At 39.5% G+C, this 24,374-nt stretch overlaps 1 protein-coding gene across 3 annotated transcripts in view; it reads left to right on the top strand.

Annotated features, from left to right (window-relative positions):
• The window catches only part of APC (APC regulator of WNT signaling pathway), a 148,942-nt gene extending 138,748 nt beyond the window's left edge, over positions 1-10,194 (top strand). For all 3 annotated transcript variants that reach the window (XM_067569197.1, XM_067569198.1, XM_067569199.1), the window contains 2 exons: positions 1,963-2,177; positions 2,746-10,194. In XM_067569197.1, the coding sequence (XP_067425298.1) occupies positions 1,963-2,177; positions 2,746-9,334 (6,804 nt within the window). In that variant the 3' untranslated portion in view covers positions 9,335-10,194. The remainder of the gene's footprint in view (positions 1-1,962; positions 2,178-2,745) is intronic.
• The last annotated feature ends 14,180 nt before the right edge of the window (positions 10,195-24,374 follow it).

Here is a 24,374-nt window from a genome sequence, read left to right as displayed (position 1 = left end):
CTACTACTAAAGTATGGCATAAATACTGTATATTTATAAATTAATTGTAATTTAGACTTTACATCACCAGAAGGAACTATTGTCTTGTTAAAAACATCACTGGTCATATACAAATCATTGTTAATTTTCTGTCAGGAATACCATAACTATTTAAAAGATAGAGGGAAAGCTAGTTTGTTGAATTTTAGATTACTTCTCTTTCTGAACTACAAATTCATCTCTGTATACTTTAGAGTATGGATACCAGGACTTTATCAAGACTCTCTCCCATTTCACAATGTGGGAAGGGCAGGGTGGTTCAGACCCCTGACATTTGTTCAGGAATATGCTGGGAGTTTTGACTCCTAGGGTTGAGAATCCATGTCATATCTCCCCCGTTGAAGTGAATCATTCAGAGCTAGCTAATGCTGATCAGAAACTTATTTATCAAGGGAAATCTTTGTCTCTCCTCTGAGCTCAAACAAGTGATCAAAAACTTTGCTACCATGAAAGTCAACAAACCATATTTCCGAAGAGGACTGCTGACCTTGAGAGTTCATTTCCTCACATAAAGTAGTGAAATGTGTGCATTGTTGGGCTTACCTTTATTAAAGTTCACAGCCTTTACAACCTCGTGAAGTAAATTTTCATTTCTTCTGGCAGTCTTCTTTGCCATCAAATCTTCATGATTAATTAAACAAAGTTTCCAAATGGCTTGTGGTGCAATTGATAGGATTTTAGTAATTAGTCTAGTCAAGCATACATTTTCCGGTCATATCTCACAAACCTTCAGTGCAAATAACAAAAAAGCAAAGCTAATTACACCCAGTTGTGAGAACTGGGTAGGAAGGCTTCTAAGATCTTTTTCCCCTTATATCATATACTGAGTTGGACAGCAAAATAGGAAGTCCTTATGTAGGAATTCTTTCTATTCACGCTGGACAAATATTAAAAGTTGGGCAGAAGAAGACACATTGGTAGTTTGTTCCAGTTGTATTGAGAAGTAGAGGGTCTCTTAAACATTTCAGAATGGCTGTTCACAAATATTTGCAGCAATATCATGAATTCATTGGCTGACTAGATCATTAGAGAAGGGAATTGTTTTGACTTATCTGGCACCAGCGGATCCACACAAAGTACAGTCAGTGCTTCCCTATTTATGAGACTTGGCAGCTTTCACTATTTAGTGACTCCAAGTAAGATGCTCAGCAGAAGGTTTTTTAATGGTGTTGCCATTTAATAAGTCTTCCAATTTCTGTGAATGCATAAGCTTTTGCTTGAAGAATTCAGCGGATGTAAAGATAGATGGCCAGTGTTTTCGCCTTTTAATTATCATGTGCATACCCAGAATCTTTTGCCAGCTACTCTGACAACTCTTTTGAAGCATTGTGGTAGAGGACCAGCATTCTGGTGCATATTTTGGTCTGAATCTGAACAGAAAAGTTAAAATGCTATCAGCAGATCCATAGAAGAAGGAAGGGTAAAAAAAGAGTAGTTGCAACTGCCTTGCTCCCTGGTTCAATGCCACAGTGCAGGAAGTACGCACTGTAATCCATTTAATTCCCCTTTTTAGTGAAAAACTGGAGAAATAGAGGTAGTTCCAGGAAAGCAAAACACCAGGCACCTGAATGTAGTAAAATGATTAATTACATGGCAAAAATTCCAAATTCTGTAGCAAATTGGAAAAATGGCAACTTCCATAGCTACTGAATTACGTAATCCGTAGGCCTTAATTGAGATCAGTGAGGATGTTCACACCTCTTACAGCTGTTGTTTCAGGCTGTCTGCAGATTCGGGCAGGCATCACTGAATCAGTTTATGCTTGGTTCACATTTTCAAGCTTATCTTTGCAACCATTAGAGTTAGAAAATGGGAGGATGATGGCAACTTCTCTGAAACCTGTTTGTGAATCTCCCAGGGGCTCATGACCAACAGGTTGAAAACCCCTGATCTAATTCAGTGTCATTTTTACTCTTGTCATAGGAATCCACCTTAAAAAGTGTATTGAGTGCCTTATGGAATTTGTCAGCTCATTGCACTGAGAATAAAGCTGATATATGTGCTGTGGATGGTGCTCTTGCCTTTTTAGTTGGCACATTGACTTACCGAAGCCAAACAAATACTTTAGCCATCATTGAAAGTGGAGGAGGAATACTACGGAATGTTTCTAGCTTGATTGCCACAAATGAGGACCACAGGTAAAATACTCCATCTGGTTTTACAAGAAACAAGCATCATGTTTTTCTGAAAATCTGAATCCGTTAGCAGAAATGTATTTACAAGAGAATTCATAAAGTGTTCTAATGTGACTATATGTACCAAATAAATTATCATAATCAAGGTTGATTTTATTTTTAAGGACTTTGGTGAGGAAAACAGTCCATTTAAATAGCAGTAGTCTATGGAAAGGTAAATGCAGCATCAGTTTTGTTTGTTAAATGATAAATAGGAACGTTAGCTTCTCCTGGGAAGATAGGTTTTCATCGATCTTGTCAACCAGGAGAAACCATCTGGGAAAAGACTGTTCACATAGTGGGTGGTAGCGGAAGAAAGGAAACAATAAAGAACTGATAATTGCAATAGAAATTGCTTGATATTCAGACTATAATTTAAGAAAAGTAACATACTTTTATGCTGCAGAAATCACAATATTAATTATCTTGATTAAGGACAAAATTTGGCTACAGCCTTGATAGGTTTTTGTTTGTCTTTATCTTGTTGAAATGCTACTTACTGATTTTTTTGCTTTCAACTTCTTAATTCCAGGCAAATCTTGAGAGAGAACAACTGCTTACAAACCTTGCTACAGCACTTGAAGTCACACAGTTTAACAATAGTCAGCAATGCATGTGGGACCCTGTGGAACCTCTCTGCACGAAATGCAAAGGATCAGGAAGCATTGTGGGACATGGGAGCAGTTAGCATGCTCAAAAACCTCATTCATTCAAAGCACAAAATGATAGCTATGGGCAGTGCAGCAGCTTTAAGAAACCTGATGGCAAATAGGCCTGCAAAGTATAAAGATGCTAATATTATGTCTCCAGGTTCAAGTTTACCCTCTCTTCATGTTAGAAAGCAAAAAGCACTGGAAGCAGAGTTAGATGCTCAGCATTTGTCTGAGACTTTTGACAACATTGATAATTTAAGCCCCAAAACATCTCATCGTAATAAGCAAAGACATAAGCAAAATCTGTATAGTGAATATGTTTTGGACTCTAGTCGACATGATGATGGAATTTGCAGGTCAGAGAGTTTCAATACCAGTAATGTGACTGTACTTTCGCCATATTTAAATACTACAGTGTTGCCTGGCTCCTCTTCCTCCAATAGAGGAAATATAGAAAACTCTCGATCTGAAAAGGACAGAAGCGTGGACAGAGAGCGATCAATGGGATTAGGCAGTTATCACCCAGCTACAGAAAATACTGGGAACGCCTCTAAGCGAATGGGAATGCAGATCTCTACTGCTGCAGCTCAGATTGCCAAAGTAATGGAAGAAGTAACAAATATGCATATTCCACAAGAAGACAGAAGTTCTGGATCCACAGCTGAAATGCACTGCTTGACAGAAGACAGGAATGCATTAAGAAGAACATCCACTGCCCATGCCCATTCAAACACTTATAACTTTCCAAAATCTGAGAATTCCAACAGAGTATGTCCTGTGCCTTATGCAAAAATGGAATATAAGAGAGCTTCAAATGATAGCTTAAATAGTGTCAGTAGTAGTGATGGCTATGGTAAAAGAGGTCAAATGAAACCTTCCATTGAGTCTTACTCTGAAGATGATGAAAGTAAATTTTGCAGTTATGGACAATATCCAGCAGATTTAGCGCATAAGATACATAGCGCAAATCATATGGATGACAATGATGGAGAACTAGACACTCCAATCAATTACAGTCTTAAATATTCAGATGAGCAGTTGAACTCTGGAAGGCAAAGCCCGTCACAGAATGAAAGATGGGCAAGACCTAAACACATAATAGAAGATGAAATAAAACAAAATGAACAAAGGCAGTCAAGAAGTCAAAATACGACTTATCCTGGATATACTGAAGGTGGTGACGATAACCACATGAAATACCAGTCACCTTTTGGACAACAAGATCCTTTCCGATCACGAGGATCCAATAGTTCAGAACAAAACAGAGTAGGCACTACTCATGGAATGAATCAGAAAGTAAATCAATCCTTGTGCCAGGTTGATGATTACGATGATGATAAGCCAACCAACTACAGTGAGCGTTACTCTGAGGAGGAACAACATGAAGATGAAGAAGACAGACTAACTAATTACAGTATAAAGTACAATGAAGAGGAGCACCATGTAGATCAGCCTATTGATTATAGTCTGAAATACTCAACAGAAGTTCCTCCCTCTTCTCAGAAGCCATCTTTTTCTTTTTCAAAGAGCTCCTCAGTACAGAGCACTAAAACTGATCATATCTCATCAAGTAGTGGGAACACATCAACCCCTTCAGCTAGCTCAAAGAGACAGAACCAGCTTCATCCAAGTTCTGCACAGAGAGGAGTTCATGCTCAGAAGTCTGCCTCTTGTAAGACTCCCTCCATCAACCAGGAAACTATACAGACTTATTGTGTGGAAGATACACCAATATGTTTTTCAAGATGTAGCTCTTTGTCATCTTTGTCCTCAGCTGAAGATGAAATAGGGTGTGATCAAGCCACACGTGTAACAGATTCTAGTAACACTCTGCAGATAGCAGAACTGAAAGACAATAGTGTGACTCTGTCAACTGAAGGTGCAGTTAGTGAAGTCCCATCAACATCACAACATATTAGAACAAAATCCAATAGACTTCAGGCCTCTAGTTTATCTCCTTCTGATTCATCTAGACATAAAGCTGTTGAATTTTCTTCAGGTGCCAAATCTCCTTCAAAAAGTGGTGCTCAAACGCCTAAAAGCCCACCAGAACATTACGTACAGGAGACTCCGCTCATGTTTAGCAGATGTACTTCTGTTAGTTCCTTGGATAGTTTTGAGAGCCATTCAATTGCTAGCTCTGTTCAAAGTGAGCCTTGCAGTGGAATGGTAAGTGGTATTATAAGCCCTAGTGACCTTCCAGATAGCCCTGGACAAACAATGCCACCAAGTAGAAATAAAACCCCACCTCCTGCTCAAGCAGTTCCGGTAAAGAGAGAAACAGCTAAAGGTAAAGTACCCCATGTAGAAAAGAGAGACTCTGGTCCTAGACAAGCAGCTGTAAATGCAGCTGTTCAAAGAGTTCAGGTATTGCCAGATGCTGATACGTTGTTACATTTTGCTACAGAAAGTACACCAGATGGATTTTCTTGTTCCTCCAGCCTAAGTGCTTTGAGTCTTGATGAACCGTTTATACAGAAAGATGTAGAGTTAAGAATAATGCCTCCTGTTCATGAAAATGACCATGGAAATGAAGTAGAACCTGAACAGCCAGAAGATACAAAGGAAACCCAAGAGAAGAAAGCAGAGAAGCCTACTGAAACAGAAAAAGACATACTAGATGATTCTGATGATGATGATGATATTGAAATTTTGGAAGAATGTATTATTTCTGCTATGCCAACAAAATCTTCACGGAAAGCCAAAAAGCTTTCTCAAACCACTGCTTCAAAAATACCTCCTCCTGTAGCCCGGAAGCCAAGCCATTTGCCAGTTTACAAACTCCTCCCTTCACAAAACAGATTGCAGTCTCAAAAGCATGTTAGTTTTACACCTGGAGATGATATGCCACGTGTGTATTGTGTTGAAGGTACACCAATAAATTTTTCAACAGCTACATCTCTGAGTGATCTCACAATAGAATCACCACCAAATGAGTTGGCTAATGTGGAGAATGTGGGTATTGGAGCAGAATCAGGTGAATTTGAAAAGAGAGATACCATTCCTACTGAAGGTAGAAATACAGATGATGCTCAAAGAGGGAAAGACTCAACCGTGTCTACCTCGGGATTGGATGATGACAAAACAGAAGAAGGTGATATTCTTGCAGAGTGCATTAACTCTGCTATGCCAAAAGGAAAAAGCCACAAGCCTTTCAGGGTAAAAAAGATAATGGATCAGATTCAACAAGCATCAGCATCTTCATCTTTAATTAGTAAAAACCAACCAGAAGGTGAGAAAAAGAAGCTAACATCTCCAGTAAAGCCTATGCCACAAAGTAATGAGTACAGAGCACGCTTAAGAAAAAACACAGAGCCAAAAAGTAACTTCAGTAGTGAAAGAACCTATTCAGACAACAAAGATACAAAAAAACAGAACCTCAAAAATAACTCTCGAGACTTTAATGATAAACTTCCAAATAATGAGGAACGTGTAAGAGGAAGCTTTGCATTTGATTCCCCTCATCATTACACACCTATTGAGGGGACTCCTTATTGTTTTTCACGGAATGACTCACTAAGTTCACTAGACTTTGATGATGATGATGTTGACCTTTCTAGGGAGAAGGCTGAATTAAGAAAAGGAAAAGAAACTAAGGAAACAGAAACTAAAGCTTGCACTAATACAGAACAGATTTCAAATCAACAGTCAACTAGTAGGGCACAGGGTTGTCAAAAACATCTAACAGGCAGAAGTCACCCTAAAACTTGGATGCAGAAGCAAACACCTTTCCCTCAACCATCCAAAGATATACCAGACAAAGGCGCAGCTACAGATGAGAAAATGCAGAATTTTGCTATTGAAAATACCCCTGTTTGTTTTTCTCGCAATTCATCTTTGAGTTCTCTTAGTGATATTGATCAAGAAAACAACAACAACAAAGAAAGCGAACCTACAAAACGAAACGAACCTCATGATTCGCAGATAGAATCGAGTAGACCACAGGCTTCTGGTTATGCACCTAAATCATTTCATGTTGAAGATACACCTGTGTGTTTTTCTAGAAACAGTTCTCTTAGTTCTCTTAGTATTGACTCAGAAGATGACCTTTTGCAGGAATGTATTAGTTCTGCCATGCCTAAAAAGAAAAAGCCCTCAAGAGTCAAGAGTGAAAGTGAAAATAATAGTTCCAGAAACATGGGTGGTATATTGGCAGAAGACTTGACTCTAGATTTGAGAGATATACAGAGACCTGATTCAGAGCATGGTTTCTCACCTGATTCAGAGAACTTTGATTGGAAAGCTATTCAAGAAGGTGCAAATTCCATAGTTAGCAGCTTACACCAAGCTGCTGCTGCTGCTTCACTATCTAGACAAGCTTCATCAGACTCTGATTCCATCCTTTCACTAAAATCCGGAATTTCTTTAGGATCACCATTTCATCTTACCCCAGACCAAGAAGAAAAACCCTTTACTAGTAATAAAGGTCCAAGAATTATTAAACCAGGAGAGAAAAGTACGTTGGAAACTAAAAAAGTAGATTCTGAAAATAAAGGAATCAAAGGAGGAAAGAAAGTATATAAAAGTATGATTACAGGAAAAGTTCGCTCTAATTCAGAAGTTTCAAGCCAGTTGAAACAGCCTCAGCAAACAAATATGCCTTCAATCTCACGAGGTAGGACAATGATTCACATTCCAGGAGTTCGAAATAGCTCTTCAAGTACAAGTCCAGTTTCAAAAAAAGGGCCCCCACTCAAAAACACAGCCTGCAAAAGCCCCAGTGAAGGCCAGAGTTCCACTAGTTCCCCAAGAGGAGCCAAATCATCAGTCAAATCAGAGCCAAGTCCTATAACCAGGCAGCCATCTCAACAAGGTGGGTCAAGTAAAGGACCTTCTAGGTCAGGTTCTAGAGATTCCACTCCTTCTAGACCTCAACAGCAGCCATTAAGCAGACCTCTGCAGTCTCCCGGTCGAAGCTCAATTTCCCCTGGCAGAAATGGTATAAGCCCTCCTAACAAACTATCTCAACTGCCAAGGACTTCATCTCCCAGCACAGCTTCAACTAAGTCCTCAGGTTCAGGACGAATGTCATACACATCACCAGGCAGACAGATGAGCCAGCAAAACCTTGCAAAACAAACAGGATTACCCAAAAGTGCCAGTGGTATTCCCAGAAGTGAGTCTGCCTCAAAAGGATTGAACCAAATTATTAGTAGCAGTGGCTCAAACAAAAAGGTTGAACTATCTAGAATGTCATCCACAAAATCCAGTGGAAGTGAATCTGACAGATCAGAGAGACCCGTTCTAGTGCGCCAGTCAACTTTTATTAAAGAGGCTCCAAGTCCAACACTACGAAGAAAATTAGAAGAGTCTGCTTCATTTGAATCTTTGTCTCCTTCTAGACCAGATTCTCCCACCAGATCCCAAATACAGACCCCAGTTTTAAGCCCATCACTTCCTGATATGTCCTTATCATCTCATTCAACTGTACAAGCTAGTGGTTGGCGAAAATTACCTCCTAATCTTAACCCTTCTGTTGAATATAATGATGGGAGACCAGCAAAACGTCATGATATAGCTCGTTCTCATTCTGAGAGTCCATCTAGACTGCCAATCAATAGATCAGGAACGTGGAAGCGTGAACACAGTAAGCATTCTTCATCGCTTCCTCGTGTTAGCACTTGGCGTAGAACTGGAAGTTCTTCCTCAATTCTGTCTGCTTCTTCAGAATCCAGTGAAAAGGCAAAAAGTGAAGATGAAAAGCAATATGGAAGTTCTTTTTCTGGACAGATACAAACTAAAGAAAGTCAAGCATCAGCAAAAGGGACTTGGCGAAAGATAAAGGAAAATGAAATTCCTCAAATGAGTAATCCTTCTCATAATTCCTCCTCAGGTGCTACAAATGGTGCTGATTCAAAAACTTTAATTTACCAGATGGCACCTGCTGTCTCTAAAACGGAGGATGTGTGGGTGAGGATTGAGGACTGCCCTATTAATAATCCTAGATCTGGACGATCACCTACTGGAAATACTCCCCCAGTTATTGACAGTGTTTTAGAGAAGGGGAATGTGAATGGTAAAGATTCTAAAGATATTCAGGGAAAACAAAATGCAGGGAATGGAAATGTACCTGTTCGCACAATGGGTTTAGAAAATCGCCTGAATTCATTCATTCAGATAGATAGTCCAGATAAGAAGGGAACTGAAACAAAACCTGTGCAGAGTAATCCTGTTCCTGCACCAGAGACCAATGAAAGCACTATTAATGAACGTACACCATTCAGTTCCAGCAGCTCAAGTAAACACAGCTCACCTAGTGGAGCTGTTGCAGCAAGAGTGACTCCTTTCAACTACAATCCAAGTCCACGAAAGAGCAGTGCAGATAATAGTTCTGCTCGGCCATCACAGATACCAACACCAGTAAATAACAGCACAAAGAAACGAGATTCAAAGACAGAAAATACAGACTCTAGTGGAACTCAAAGTCCTAAACGTCATTCTGGGTCTTACTTGGTGACTTCTGTTTAAATAAATTAAAAATAAACTGATGTATTATTTACAAGTGCTATGTAGAAATTTTGTTTCAAATGAAACTTTAAAAGACTGGGGATTGGGGATGTTTGTTTTTTGTAAATAGGTTTGATTCTTGTAGAGGGTCCTTGTTCTGGAAGCCATATTTGATAGTATACTTTGTCTTCACTGGTAATATTTTGGAGGGATTACCTGATTGATAGTTTGGAATAAAATCACTACAAGCAAGTATATTTGTACAGTATGTTTTACATGTATTTAATTAGCATCCCATCCCGTGATCCTTTAAATATTGCTTGTCTTGAAATAATGAACACTTACAGATAGAGATGATACAATTATATTGCTGTATCAATCATTTCTAGATTACAAACTGACTAAACTACATCAGGGAGAAATTGGTATTATTTATGCAAAAAATATACTCAATTTTGGTATTTGTGAATCCATCTAACCTTATAATTAATCATGTGGCTGTGAAATTCACAGTAATATGGTTTCTGCTGAACAAGCTTTCCCAGCCTGCTTTTCTGCATGAATGGAAATGGTTCATTTTCTGAAGTAATGATTAACATTTCTGTGGTCACATAACGTGCATAGATAGCTATGGTGTAACAATTTACACTTTCTTTGTGTTCTGCAAAAAAGGAAATCTGTGTAACTGTAAAACCTTGAACAGAATTATTTTACCTGAACTAGATTTTATCTGAAAGTAGGTAGAATTTTTGCTATGCTGTAACTCGTTGTATATTCTGGTATTTGAGGTGAGATGGCTGCTCTTTTATTAATGAGACATGGGTGATGTCTCAACAGAAACTAAAATGAACATTTCAGAATAAATTATTACTGTATGTAAATCGTGTTGTGTGTTACTTCTGCATTGCTGAAGAAATCAGTATTTTGTTTTGAGATGTCACCTTAAAATATGTTGTATAATGCACTTACACTCAAGGCCTGGTCCAGCATGTCATAGACATACCTCATGCTCTCTGGCTTTTATCCTCCATTGATCAACGGCTGTTACAAATGCATGTAAGGATTCCAGGATCAGGCCTTAGGTATTCTGTACTATACGGTATTTGCAATTAAGAGACTTTCACACATCCCAGGTGTGTAAGACTAAAAGCAGAATATGTCCAGAAGCAAAGAAGTATAGTAGTTTCACAATTGCATAGCCTGGAATGTTGTGTGTATAAAATGATTTTTTTTTTTATTTATTTTTTTTTACAAGTATGGTTGTTTCTACATTGTTTTTAAAAAATTGGGAAAATGTGAAATTGGGAGTCTGACAACTTTTTACTCTAATTTCAAACTTCAGTACATTTTTAATTTATTTGAAAAAATTAAGTGGGGAACCCCACAATAAGCTCTAAGATATTAAATCTTCAGTGTCATGACAGAAAATGAGCTTTGTTCCTGAACTATGATATTCACTGCCTGAAGCCTTTTGAAGTGAATATGGCTTCTGCAAAACTGCTCTGGAAAGATAAAAAGGTGCTATAAACATATATATAATTCAAATGAGCTTTGGTTTAAAGTAGAGACACTTATTACCCTGTTTCTGAAGGAAACCCTCTGATAAAACAACAGTTAAGTGTCTCTGCACAAATATATTGACACGTTTTTGCACAATTAATCAAACCAGGAGTAGCAACTCAGCTTGTCTGCAACTTAAGTGGTTTTTGTTACTACAAAGCCATCAATCTAACTATTTGGTACCAGGATTCAGGATCCTTACATCAAGTGCCTGGAGGTAAGGCGCTCATACAAACATGTCAGTTTAACAGTATGTATGAGAGCTGTATTGAGTATGTGCATCCACAGCCATTGCATTTGATCTAGTGATGAAATTAATCTATTTTATCTTCAATTTTGCATATTTATGACCTGTACCATTTCAAAACACATGAGCCACTGTAGACAAAGTATTCCCATTAAAGTCCATCTGGGCTACACTGACTGCACACTCCAAAAGCCCTCTGTGAAGGAGAGAGTGTTTTAATTCGCTATTTTGTATTTTCTCTCCCATCCCATTTGTTTGCTTTAACATTCCCAGAGATACCATTAATGTAGAAGTGTTGGTGAATGTAATAATAAATAATTCCTTACATTTCAATAATACTCTTAATATGAGGATCTCAGAATGTTTTCCAGATACTAGTTCTCATAACACCTCTCTGAGATAAGTACTATTATTCTCATTTTGCAGATAAAGAAATGGAAGCACAAAGAGAGATTAAATGACTTGCTCAAGGTCACACAGGAAGTCTGAGAAATAACCCCCAGAATTTCCAGTCCAGTATTTTAGCTGCAAGACCATGTTTCATATCAAAGGATGCAATACCTCTTTTGTGTCTGAGCCTTTTAATCAAGTAAGCTATATCAAGGCATACCACAATAGTACAGGATGTTCAGTTTATACCATTCTAATGTCTGATTCCTATTAAATTAAATCTCATCCATATAATGAAACTAATTAATATTAAATGTGTGTATAGCTAAGTATACATTATGTTTAGCATTCGCTATGGACCCCTGAAAGATTCAAGCACACACTCCAGTCGCTGGTACACACGGGGTTTCAACTCTAGTTTCATTTCCTCTTCCTTTTTTACAGTTCAGCTATGAAAACAACTGCTGGAGAGATAGGAGTCAGGCTGTGGGAAGCACATCCAAGTGCTGGACAAACCCCAGACTGGGGAATGTTTTTGTCATGTACATTTTGTTTAATGGTAACCTGTTTCGATTGATATTGCTATAGGTTTGCTTTTGCTCATTACTGCTGTTTTATTTCTGCTGAGCCACTCCACCAGCTTACCAGAGTTTTAAACACTGGAACCCATGTTTGCCAGAATTTAAGAAGTTCAAAGGTAGTGTTGGAAACTTAAACTTCATAGCCAAACTTGCCCAGTGAATGGAATTTGAGAATTTTTCACCTTTGTCTATGGATTTTATAAACTGCACAGGAGGGAGAACAAGCTTAGTCCACAAATTAATGAAGTTCTGCTGTCCCATGTGGGCAATGAAACTGCAGAATATTTTCTCTAAGTTAACTGCTGAGTTCCTTCTTACTCGTTCTAGAATTTTCCTAGCTAGTTTTTCCTGCTGAGGGAAAGGAAAATAGAGATGAACATATTAGTATGCCTCGTGTGGTGAGACTTTATTAGCTGGTGTCTCTATGACTCTTTACCTAACATGTCAAGTTTCAGATCCGTCAGCCATAGTCTTTGAGGCAGCAAAATAATTCAGCTTCTGCAGAGTCATCCTCAACTAGTGAGAGGAAGTCTTCCAGAGGTAAGCAATCCAAAAATCAAATTGGCAGAACTAATAATAAGAATCCAATTTATTGTGTAGATGTTTCCCTTGCTTCTTTATTTCTTGCAGTCCTGCTTGCAAAAGCCTTTGTCATGGTCATAGCTGAGGTGAAGGGTCCTATCCTATTGGCAAAGCCTCACATTTGTAAAGAAAAAAGCATAGTAAAAGTTCTCTTTGCCCTGCTAGTAAAGGAAGTCTAGCTTGTGTGTCCTGAAGTGGATTTGTTTGTAGCCAGTTTTTCAGAGAAAAAATTCCTTCCCCAGTGAAGACAATACTACCCACTGGCTGGGCATTCTGGTTGTGAAAGTTCATCTTACAAATTCTTTTGTTACTTGATGTCTTGCATCTACTATTCGTTCTCAGCCAGGGCTTTGATTGGAACAGTCTGAGTTCTTTATTCCCTACCAGGAGACCACATCTAGCGATCTCAAGGAGACTCTTCTTCTGTAGCTAATTTCATGTAGTGTTATTTATGTGATACTTTGCAAGATTCCATCCACTTATATGCCAACTGTCTGACTATGTTCATGGTGACCTGTGTATTCTGGATGAAGATAGGAGCAGTAGAGAATTGTCAGCCAAATTCAAGCTTAATGCCCTTTTGTACGCTAGAAGGTCATTTGGGATATTTTTGATACCAAACTACCCAAGTGCACTCAGACTCATCACTACCACCAACTTTATACTTCCATGATATAACCAATCACAGTGCCCACACCAAATTGCTCTGCCTCATTCAAACATACAATTCCACTCTGACTTCATACTTTCTCATGGATTGATAACATATAGATTTTATCCATAAAAATGTTTATAAAGAACGTTAATTTAGCTGTAGTCGAAGTCAAGGTTGAGAGCTGAGTGAGTGGTAGAGGAATTTGTATGTATACTGTGATTGCTTATATGTTGGAAGTACAAGGGAGTTTATTGGGGTGCTGAAGAGTCAGAGTGCAAGTGTGTCAAGTAGTGTTTGGTATTTAGGGTTCCTTAATTGGCGATTTTGTTTATTCTTAGTGATTGTGTTGGAATCTGCACTTGCAATCTTAATTTTTATCACATGAAGTATTTTGGTGTGTGTTAATTAAACACAAGTGCACAGTTCATCTGTTTACTTTGAAGTCCCAAAAAGATCACAATGCTTTTAAGAACAAAATGTCTAGGTGAATATAAATATGTATTACTGATGCCATGTTTCCTATAGTCAACCCTGTCCTGTCCCAGTTCAGTCTATAGGATGTGCGCCATCTTTTAGAAGGAGATGGGTAATCCCCCTCTAGAACAGATTTGCAAAGATGCAGTTTCCAAACCATAGTGAATGTAGGTACTTATGCCTCTGTAGCATTCAGGGGAACTGTTCTCTGCTTGAGGAAAAATCCTTTGCTTCAGGATGTGGGATTGCTATAAAGATCCCAGGAAGATACAGTGTGAGCTTTTTCATTTGGTGAAATGTACTTCTCTGCAGAGGGCCAGCACAAGGCTTGTACAAAAATTAATGATCTCTTAACACTATTTTGAGATTTTTAATGGGAATTAAGTGATGCATAAGCCTCGTGCTGGCTCTCTTCACAGGGACAAGTTTCAACTTCAAAGAACATTTTTCCATCCATAAATGTTATTTTTCTTTAACAAGCTCCATCCACATTTCCTTCAGTTTTTGTTTTTTGCTTCTGCTTGAGACTCATTCTTCTTGCTGATGTCCTAACTCTGTCATATATCCTTTCTTCAACAGTATTTGAGTGTATTTTGTTTACCATTCTAATTCTGAATTTAGTCTTGGTATGCAAAACTTCTTTATTAATTGCTGTGTTATATACATTTCTTTTGATTGCACTTTGTCAGAGTGGAACTCTTTTCTTTGCTAACATTTACTTAGGTCCAGGTTTCTGTTTCCTTTGTCAGTATTACGGTTTAATTGCAAAGGCAGTTGTTGATAAGGATTCAGGAGATGCCAGAGCATACCTGAATTGATACTTTAAAAGGCCATTCCATTCGTGGCTGTAGCCTATTCAATCATAGAAAGGAAGGGACTTCGAGAAGTCATCAAGTTGACCCCTTTGCACTGTGACAGGACCAAGTAAACCTCCTAGTCCATCCCTGACAGGCGTTTGTCCAACCAAGTTTTAAAAACCTCCAATGATAGGGATTTCACAACCTCCCTTGGAAGCTTGTACCAGAGCTTACCTACCCCTAAAGTTAGAAAGGTTTTCCTAATATCTAATTTAAACCTCCCTTGCTGCAGATTAAGCTCATTACTTCTTGTTCTACCTTCAGTGGACATGGAGAACAATTGATCACCATCCTCTTTATAACAGCCCTTAACATATTTGAAGACAGTTAGCATGTTCCCTGTCAGTCTTCTTTTCTCAAGACTAAACGTGCCAAGTTTTTTAAATCTTTCCTCATAGATTAGGTTATATAAACCTTTTATCATTTTTGCCTCTTCCTCTGGACTCTCTCCAATTTGTCCCCATCTTTCCTCAAGTATGGCACCCAGAACTGGACACAGTACCCCAGGGGCCTCACCAGTGCCAAGTAGAGTGGAACAATTACCTCCCAGGTCTTACATACTGCACTCCTATTAATACACTCCAGAATACTAGGTGTTTTCATAGTTGCATCACATTGTTGACTCTCATTCAATTTGTGATCCACTATAACGTTCCAGATTCCTTTCAGCAGTACTACCATCTAGCTGTTTATTTCCCATTTTGTAGTTGAGCATTTGATTTTTCCTTCTTAAGTGAAGTACTTTGCACTTGTCTTTATTTAATTTCATCTTGTTGAATTCAGACCAATTCTCCAATTTGCCAGGGCGATTTTGAATTCTAATCCTGTCCTCCAAAGTGCTTCCAACTCCTCCGAGCTTGGTATCCTCTGAAAATTGTATAAGCACACTCTCCACTCCATTTTCCAAGTCATTAATGAAAATATTGAATAATACTGAACCCAGGACTGACACCTGCAGTACCCCACTAGATACGCCCTCCCAGTTTGACAGAGAACCATTGATATCTACACTGTGAGTACAGTCCTTCAACCAATTGTGCCCCCACATTACAATAGTTTCATCTAGACCACATTTCCCTAGTTTGCTTATGAGAATGTCATGTGGGACATGTTAAAAGCCTTACTACAATCAAGATATATCACATTTACTGCTTTCCTTCTATCCACTAGGCTAGTAAGCCCACCAAAGGAGGAAATTAAGTTGATTCGGCATGATATGTTCTTGAAAAACCCATGATGGTTATTCCTTACAACTCAGCTATCCTCCAGGTGCTTACAAATCGATTATTCAATAATTTGTTCCAATATGTTCCCAGGTATTGCAGTTAGGATGACTGGTCTATAATTCCCTGGCTCTTCTTTGATCCTCTCTTTAAAGATTGGTACTATGTTTGCTTTTCTCCAGTCTTCTGGGGCCTCACCCATCCCTCAGGAATTCTCAAAGATCATTTATAACAGTTATGAAATTGCTTCAGCTACTTCCTTAAGTACCCTAGGATGAATTTCATCAGGCCCTGCTGACTTGATATTCTTTAACCTGTTCTTTCCTTGATTTGGTTTGTATTCCTTCCCCCTTGTTAACATTAATTGTGTTAAGTAAATGTTCACCATTACCCTTTAGTGAAAACTGAAGCAAAATAGCTAAGGTTAAGATTCTGTAATGGGTGTATTTAGTAAAAGTTAGGGACAAGTCGTGGGCAATAAACAAAAATTCATGGAAGCCCGTGACATGTCCCTGACTTTTACTAAAAATACTCTGATGAAGGAGGAAGGCACACAAATAGAGCGCTGCTGGGGCCTTGTAGCTGTTCCAGCCCCACTGCTTCTGCAGCAGGAGCTGACCACCACTGCTCCAGCCCCAGGGGGGCTGCCCCAGCCCTAGCCTTCTGCCAGATCACAGGGCTGACTGCCAGTCAATTGTCCTGGCAGGCCCCGGGGCTGCTCCGGCCCCGGGGCTGCTCCAGCCCCAAGGGTCTTAACCCAAACCCAGCCACTGTGTCAGAAGAAGTCCCAAAAAGTCACAGAATATGTGACTCCCATGACTTCTGTGACAGAATGTTATCCTTAGAAATAGGCATTAAACGCCTCCGCTTTCTTGATGTCATCAGTTGTTAGCTGTCATACCCTACTAAGTAGATAGAGAAAAGCCCATTAAGTTGGAAAAATTACTTAATCAAGAAATACCATTCACAGGTAAGAAAAACTGTCCGTTTCCCATGAGATTTCATAAGCTTCATAGGAGGAAACCTTTCTCCAGCAGAGTATATAAATGCCACAAGCTCTCTCTTTCAGCATTTATAAGTTGTGCAGAAGGGAACTTATTCCATCCTGATATTTTTAAGCAGTCTCGATTAACTAAACCAGCTCCTCTGCACAACAGGACACATTCCCTGGTCTCTCATCACAGAGAGCTGCTGGGGTGGGAACCTCTCACTTGCACTCCACAAGGCAGGGTAGATAAAAAAATAAATTAAAAAAATCGGATTTTTTATTTAAATCAGATTTTTTTATTTAAATACAGGGGTTTTTAAATAAACCTATTTAAAATTAAATGTGATATTGACAACCTAAATTAAGACTTAAACTTATCCATTAAAATAATTTAAATTACATACAAAAATGTTAAACAGTACATAGTTGCTACAAAGTCTGAAATGAAACCACTGAACTGATGGAAGTCACTGAATAAGCATATGGAACCAGAGTTTGTTGAAGTGCCAAACCAGCTTTTGACAGCAATAATAGTCAAAGTTAAAATCAACAGGGAGTTAGAAAAAGCAGGAAACCTTGTTTTCCTCTTCCAATTTATGAACATAAAGGAGATGTAAGAGGATGAGATCTACTAGTTCTAAAAGGATAAAGTGATCAAAAATAATCAGTTCAGTTTGCTAACTACAGATACTTCCTTTGTTTAATTAATCAGTTAATTTTAAATGCAAAATATGTTTTGATAAACTTTTTTTCTTACAGTTTCAGCATATTTAAGGTAGTTTTATTTTTTATAAATGTTGGCTTTGTGCATTTTAATTTTCAAACCCAGTGCAATTCAAATCACAAGTAAATATTTAGTGAATAAGAAAGGGATCATTTACCATTTTCTAAAATAAAAAATGTAAAAATTAAGACTCTGAATAAATGTAATTTTAAGCTTCTAGATAAAACATATTTTCCTGATTAGCAAAAAGAAACACCAAATTTAGTGCAAAGGCTATATTTTGTTTCAAATAAACATGTTTTAATGATTATCAACCCATGTGAATCAAGCTTTCTTTAGGAAAATGACTAAAGTACAAATGCAAAACAAATTAAATTGAGAATTTAAATCAAAGTTTCCTGCCTGCTGATTTAAATTGATTAAAACTGGTGAAATAAATTGCATTGATTTACCTCAGTCCACCCTGCCACAAGAAAAAAAGATATAAACCCTGCACACACTCTTCTGTTCATGTTACATTCTGCATATACCCTCCATGGAGCATTAAAACTCCAAAGACATTCTCCTATTGAGTTAATAAGATCAAGTCTTCTAGCCTTATTGACTCTGGTCAGAGCCAAATAGGAAGAAAAATAAATAAACTTTAGAATTTTATTTTTATATAAAAAAGAAAATTTCCAGACAAATTTCAATAGAGTTAATTTTGTAAATTTTCAAATAGTGGATGGAAAAAATCTATGAAAAGATTGCAGTTTAGACAGATACATTGGAAAATTAGGACATTCTAAATTAAGTTTACATTTAAAATAACCATCTGACAATGTGGACATGCAAAGTTAAGGTACCCAGAGCAGCCTAAATTCTTTCCCATAGTCTGGCAACTTGCACTCAGTTTGTAAGATATGGTTCTGTAAATACAAGTCTATAACAGTATGGCAGTGTGCAATTAATTTGAATTGTACATAAGTATCTAAATTTCACACTGACTTGGGCATCTTCTTCAGACTGTTACAAAGTTCTGTGGACATAGATCCTGGGGTCTGGCCATACTGCACATGGCACAACTTGCAGGGAAGATGCAAAGGTAAGAGGGGAATGGCACCTTTGCCCTTCCCCCAATCTTAAACCCATTCTGTGTTTGTGCTGGTTCCCCAGCATAAATTAAAGCTGTATGAAACAAAATGAAAATAGCAGGGAATAAGAATGGTGGTGAAGATCCCTATTAATTATCTACCAAAGGACTTGCATGGCACTAGATCAATCCTCCTGTAGCTGGTTAAACTGGAATTTGGGTAAGAATCCATTGGCAGTCTGGTGCAAACTGGCCACACCATACCCCAGTGATCCACTGTGTGCACATTTCTACTTTATACATTTTTTATGTAAATTAGTTAAGGTTTGAGCCTGTTTCCAGGTACTTTTAGTTCTGCAGATTGTATCTGTAGACCAATTTAAGATAAATATCTGATTCTCTGTCTTTATAGGGGCCAGGACTTGCACAGAGTGAAATAAGCTAAGTTTAATGTAGCTTTTGAAGATTGTAGAGCTATTCCTAGGCTATTTAGGGAGGGGATGTGGTACACAGATTGATTTTAGGCCTCTATTGTAATGGTGGAAGGTGGAGGGTTTTCTGTTGTGTGATTAAAAAAAGATGATGTTTAAATATTGTAGAAGTGGGAAATGTGTGGGACAAGGCTATGTGTAAACTAAGACAAGATTTTTGCATAGTTGGCTTGTCAAGGTGGGGAGAATTGGAGGAGAGTCTGTGGAGATGAAATAGGTGCTTACTCTATTTGGGAGGCTGATGCATATAGTACTTAGAGTGGGACATAGTGGAGGTATATGGCTCAATGTCTTTATTAACGTTATATTGTGTGCAAGCATAAGTGCTTCATGCATGTGGGTGGAGTGTGTCCAGGGATACACAAGGTATCTTATTTCTTGCATTCATACATTTTCTGCATGACATTTTTGTAATGCTCATCATCAGTGTAATGCTCATCATCAGCACAATTAGAGCTGAATGCAGTAAATTAGATCTGAATGAGATTGTCCATAGGAGCTGAAAAAGTTACATGTAGAATCCTAAAGTTCTGGATGAAATTCACCTCTGTGCAGATGGCAAGCATAAATAGGCTACACAATACTTAAATCTCTATCCAAGCCCTCAAAATAAAACCTAAGTGAGACTTCTAGTACATTGACCTTGTTACCCACTACACAAATGAAATTCACTCTTTGTGAAATTTATTTTGAATTTATACTACAATCTCCACAAAGGCCAGTTTTCAAACAGTCAACACTTTAAAAGCCAATTAGCAACATAGAGGTAAGATGTCATTCATTGTTGCAAACCTGTCTCCACCTGTGTATTCTGTACTGCACACTTTCAGTCCTGTCACTTTACAGTTCTACAATGACAACACTTGCCTGCTGCTTTGACTATCTCTCATCTTCAATGTCTGCACCATCTTCCTCTCATTTTTTATATAATGTTCAAGCTTCTGCTCATTTCACAGCACTCACCCAATTCTGCCTAAATCTACATGAGCATTTTTCTCTTTTACAATCAAGATTTTTTCCCAATTACACTATTTAACTCCCTTGTCTACTTCCAACTTAGTTCATTGTTTGGTGCAGCACTTGGAAGGTTCTCAGTTAATACCTCAGCCCCTATCTCTTCTCTTTTAAAACATGCCCACCTATTCTGTGACATATTGCAACTTTAAAGACCATTGGTGAAATCCTGGTCCCATTGAAGTAAATGGAAAAACTTCAATGGGGCCAGGATTTCACTCAACATAACACTCCTGTGTGATTTATATTACACTTGCCTTGCTGAAAATATTACCCCTTTTTTAAATAATGTCACTGTTCTAAATTTATATAAGGATTTAATATGGAACAGAAATTAGAAGTCATACATACAGCTCACTAGAATCTTGACTGCTGTTTTTTTCCCCTTCCTGATGTCTTTAATAGTGACAAAACAGATCATGCCTGGCTGGCTGAGTGGGTGTCTAACTCCATGCTGACGTTGAGTACTACAAGCAAATTTAACAGAATTAAATTGAAATACACATTTCATAAATTGCAGTGTTACTACTTCGCCCTTCTCAGTGCCCTATCACTTAGACTTGTAGCATTACATAGTCATGCCACACAATAATTTCATGAGTCTATAAAAGTCTCAGCATGCTGCATATCCTTGGCGCAGACAAAGAATTAATTAGGAATTGTGTAAGTTTGCTTAATATTCGGGCATATTGTAGGTACAGTATGCAAGAGCAATTACATCTTAGCTTCATATTGCTTTTTAAAAGGTGCACAAGCTGTCAGGTTTTGAACTTCACAGCTTAATTGCTGAGTTTCTGATGTTAAAGACACTGGACAGTTGGAGAGTGCATATTGCTATAGCATTCGTGACCTAGTGTATTTTGTGACCTACTTTTGTCTCTGAATTCTGCAGGCCATAAATATGCAGAATTCAAGATATAAATAAATTATTTTTGACACTAGAACAAGTGCAGTGATTGTGGATGCCATATACTCAGTGAAGTCATTTTATAAGGATGGTGGGAATTAAATTGGTATGCTTATATAAATGATTCACCTCAGGCACTGAGTTTCAGGGAATCCTGGCACCAAGAAGTTAGAATGGTACATAATAATGGGAGCCAAATGAACTGTAGAAAAACTGAGATGCTACTCCTGGAGGGGTAGGTCTTGTGCAAAATATTATTCAATTTGCAAGTACACACACTCAGTAATGTATTTGTTTAGAGAAAGCTGGCATTTTAATTTGTTTTCCAACTGAAATAATCTTGACACATTTTATCTCTGTGCCATTAACACACACACAAATGTTCATATAGAATATACAGCTTTTAATGGTGTTTTAAAAGTGTACACACATGTACCATGCAGAAAGACAACCCCTTAATACTCTTTATGCTGATGTTAATATGCTATGTTAATTTCAGTATTCAAAGGGAAAAAAAATCTGTGTAAACTACCTAATGCTACAACATAAAACAGACAATTTGAGAAAAGTGTGGCTTAATTTGAAAGGTTGGAGTAGTGCAGTAAATGGATCTTTTGCAAAGGCATCACCAGGTTGCTTTCTTTCTTTCTTTCTTACTTGCCTCATATACACATTGAATAGGAAGAAGGACAGAGCAGACACAGCCCCTATATGCAACACCTCACCTCAGATGAACAATGGTCCCTAACTATCTAGTGGGCCCTCTCAGACAAATAAAAGCTAAACCAATCCAAAATGGTCCCAAGTGTTCTTTCTAGGGACATAACCACACCAATATTTCCTGGTCACCAGTATCAAAGGCACCTGATAGATCCAATAAAATCAGTATGGACACTTTATTTTCATCCACTACTCAGAGGATGTTATCAACTAATGCACTCTTAGTCCCATAGTTAGAGCAAAACAACAGACTGATCTAGGGCAAAGAAATCAGAAGATTCTAAATACTGCTAGAGCTACTTTACCATTTTCTTGATAAATCTCTCAATTTTAAGGGAGGCCAATACTGGGCTATAGCATTAAACAATTTTTTTTAAGTTGTGGTCCTTCCAATGCCTCCCTGTGAACATACCTCTTCCCTCATGTAAACCCATTTCAGTCAAGTACACCTAAGCACTCAGTGTACTTCACAGCCCCACAGCCTTTTTCCTCTTTCATTTCATGTGATGAGCTCAAACAAGTTTACTACTTCTTCGAGTGCTTGTTCATGTCGATTCCAAGTAGGTGTGCGTGCGCTGCGTGCATGATCTGCCAAAAAGATTTCCCCCAGATGTACCCGCAGGCTCAGCTGTGGAGCCCCCTGGAGTTGCGCCTCAATGGCGCCCTATATAGGGCTCTGCCAACCCTCCACTCCTCAGTTCCTTCTTACCACCCATGATGGTTGCTGGAACAACCGGTTTCTCTTGCTTTGCAAGCGATGCCCCTTGCTTTTGTTGTTGAGTACCTGTGAATAGTTAAGAATTAGTTGTATTTAGTGTAGATTATGATAGAGCATTCCTGATTAGCAGGTAGTTCCCCTTCCTCCCCTCCCCAACCCCAGGATCAGGGCATGCCTGACTTCAATCCATGTCGGTCCTGCAAGAAGCCTATGCCCAGAGACAACCCACACTCCTCCTGCCTTAAGTGCCTGGGAGAGTCACACCAGCGGGATCGTTGTAAAATCTGTAGGGGCTTCCATCCAAGGACCCAGAAGGAGAGGAGCCAAAGACTGAAGTTCTTGCTGATGGAAGCAGCTCTTCGGCCTATGGAAGCTCCAGTGGAGCAAGGTCCCAGCACCTCTGCCTCGGTGTGCAATGCTCTGGTGTCGGTGAGAGAGATGCCACGTGGAGAGGACTCTGCCAAGGAGCCACGGCACCGCCACACTTCCCCGGCACCAAAGGACCCAGCATGTGGGAGAAAGCAGCACTGATTCCATTTCCCCGGTGCTGCACAAGAAGAAGAGGTCAGGTGGCGGTGCTCACCGACAGCAAGATCTTCCAAAAGAGATGTGAGCAAAGTGCGACCTGCACTGGGCCACTGAAGCCCCGATCCAGAAAGTGCGGCACTGTTGACTCTGGCCACGGAAAGGGGTTTGTCAAGTCAGATGCCTGTTGCGTCTCTGAAGAGGGAGATATGGGAGGAGGATCTGCAACTCCCCTCTGCGCCCGAGACTTTCAAGGCATCAAGGTACTTGACTGAAGAAACAGCCCTGCCAGCCCACCCTCGACGAGAATGGGCTCAAGCCCTGACATCAAAGAAGACCTCAGTGCCTCCAAGGGTAAACTGGTGATGATGGCCAGATCCTGTTTCCCCCTGGCACCATTTGGCATTGCACCGCCATGGTCCCCACACAGCAAAAAGCTCTCCTCAGACTCTGAGGCAGAGTCCTTTACATCCAGGAGGAGCCGTTACCAGGGCGGGCATCAGAGGGCGGAGGCGCCACATCCCTGTTTGATGCAGTGGCCACCACAATGGCAGATGCCCCCACAGTGGCCATTCTGGACCCCGTGGGCATACCACCAGGCCCAGGGGTCCCCGTTGGGCAGGTCATATTCCTTTGCATTGTAATCCAGACCCCAGCCTTCCCACTCAGCGAGTGCCCCACCAGACACCAGAGATGTCTCGGATCCTGGCACCGAGCTGGATGAACCCCGGCACCATGGAGACCGATGCAGCACTGTGTGACCCGGCTGGCGCTGAGGGGCAGGAGTCCACAGTGCTCATTAGAACGTCCTCTTCCTCATTTCTTAATGAGGTGGTAGTGGGAGCTACTCCAGCTTCCATACCAGATGACAGCAGGGCACATCAGGAGCTACTGCATAGAGTAGCTCAGAATATGGGCCTCCAAGCGGAGGAGGTGATGGAAGGGGCTAACCCTATGGTGGACATACTGGCCCTGGAGGGCCCTTCCAGGGTAGTCCCCCACTAATAAAAACTATCCGAGATCACAAGGACCTTGTGGCAAACCTCAGCCTCTCTACCCCTACAGCAAAGAAGAAAGGAGGAAATACTTTGTGCCATCCAAGGACCATGAACATTTCTATACCCATCCCCCACCAGGGTCATTGGTGGTGGCTGTGGCAAATGAGAGAGGCAAGGACAATGGGCCCACACCAAAGGCCAAGGATGCCAAGAAGTTGCAGCTCTTCGGGCGGAAGGTGTACTCCACCAGGGGGCTCCAACTTTGGATTGCAAATCAACAGGCAATCCTAAGTAGATATGCTTTCAACTCCTGGCTGTCAATGGAGAAGTTTAAA

The sequence above is a fragment of the Emydura macquarii genome, unplaced genomic scaffold (genome assembly GCF_026122565.2).
Source record: "Emydura macquarii macquarii isolate MOO-44397 ecotype Brisbane River unplaced genomic scaffold, CSIRO-AGI_Emac_v2 contig_2897, whole genome shotgun sequence".
Lineage (NCBI taxonomy): Eukaryota > Metazoa > Chordata > Testudines > Chelidae > Emydura > Emydura macquarii.
This window is presented reverse-complemented; position numbering and strand designations above follow the sequence as displayed.